General features: G+C 52.6%; 1 protein-coding gene across 1 annotated transcript in view; it reads left to right on the top strand.

Moving 5' to 3' along the window:
• Nucleotides 1–459: 459 nt before the first annotated feature.
• Nucleotides 460–584, top strand: part of SDRG_03949 (hypothetical protein) — a gene marked incomplete at both ends in the record, with an annotated part of 828 nt that continues 703 nt past the window's right edge. Inside the window, one exon of the mRNA XM_008609598.1 lies at nt 460–555. Coding sequence (XP_008607820.1) covers nt 460–555 — 96 coding nt within the window. The remainder of the gene's footprint in view (nt 556–584) is intronic.

Below are 584 nucleotides of genomic sequence, written 5' to 3'. Positions count from 1 at the left end.
AATTATTCGTCCGGCAGCATCCGGTAGAAAACAACGTCAACGAATTAGACCCCATTTCGGGGCGACAAAAATGCTGATTATCACAATACATCACGTTGCTTAGCGTTTGCTAAAAGGGGCAACTGCGCGGCCGTCGTAGGCGTTGTGGCCAAGTGTTTGGTCATTGGAGTTGGTACGTGGTTGGGTGGCTTTTTCTTGCTACGCTGCTCGACAACGCTGCACATACGAGCGCCAAGATCGTCACATGTATGAACGAGGAGCTCATTTGGCTGCTGTGTGTTGCCTGCGAGAACTGTATCGGGACGTTTGTTGGCAAGTGCTTTGTCTGCAGGGTTTCCCAGGTACGAAAATAAGACTCGACGGAGGTGCGAATGTGCTTGGATCATGCCCAGTCGCCGCCGCACCAACGACTGTAGCTTCATGATTGCTTCCGTGCTCAGCCTTTGAGAGGAGTGAACGATGAACCGGTTCGCGTATCGTTGCCGACATCCAGTCCATGTCGTACATGTGTGGTGGCACGACGCCGGAATCTTCCTGCCCGTTGTCAAGCTCAACGTGTGGTCGCAATGTGTTTATTCGGCGTC

Source organism: Saprolegnia diclina (genome assembly GCF_000281045.1).
Source record: "Saprolegnia diclina VS20 unplaced genomic scaffold supercont1.9, whole genome shotgun sequence".
In the NCBI taxonomy this organism is placed as follows: Eukaryota; Oomycota; class Saprolegniomycetes; order Saprolegniales; family Saprolegniaceae; genus Saprolegnia; species Saprolegnia diclina.
The sequence above is the reverse complement of the archived record's forward strand: the minus strand, read 5'-3'. Positions and strand labels throughout refer to the sequence as shown.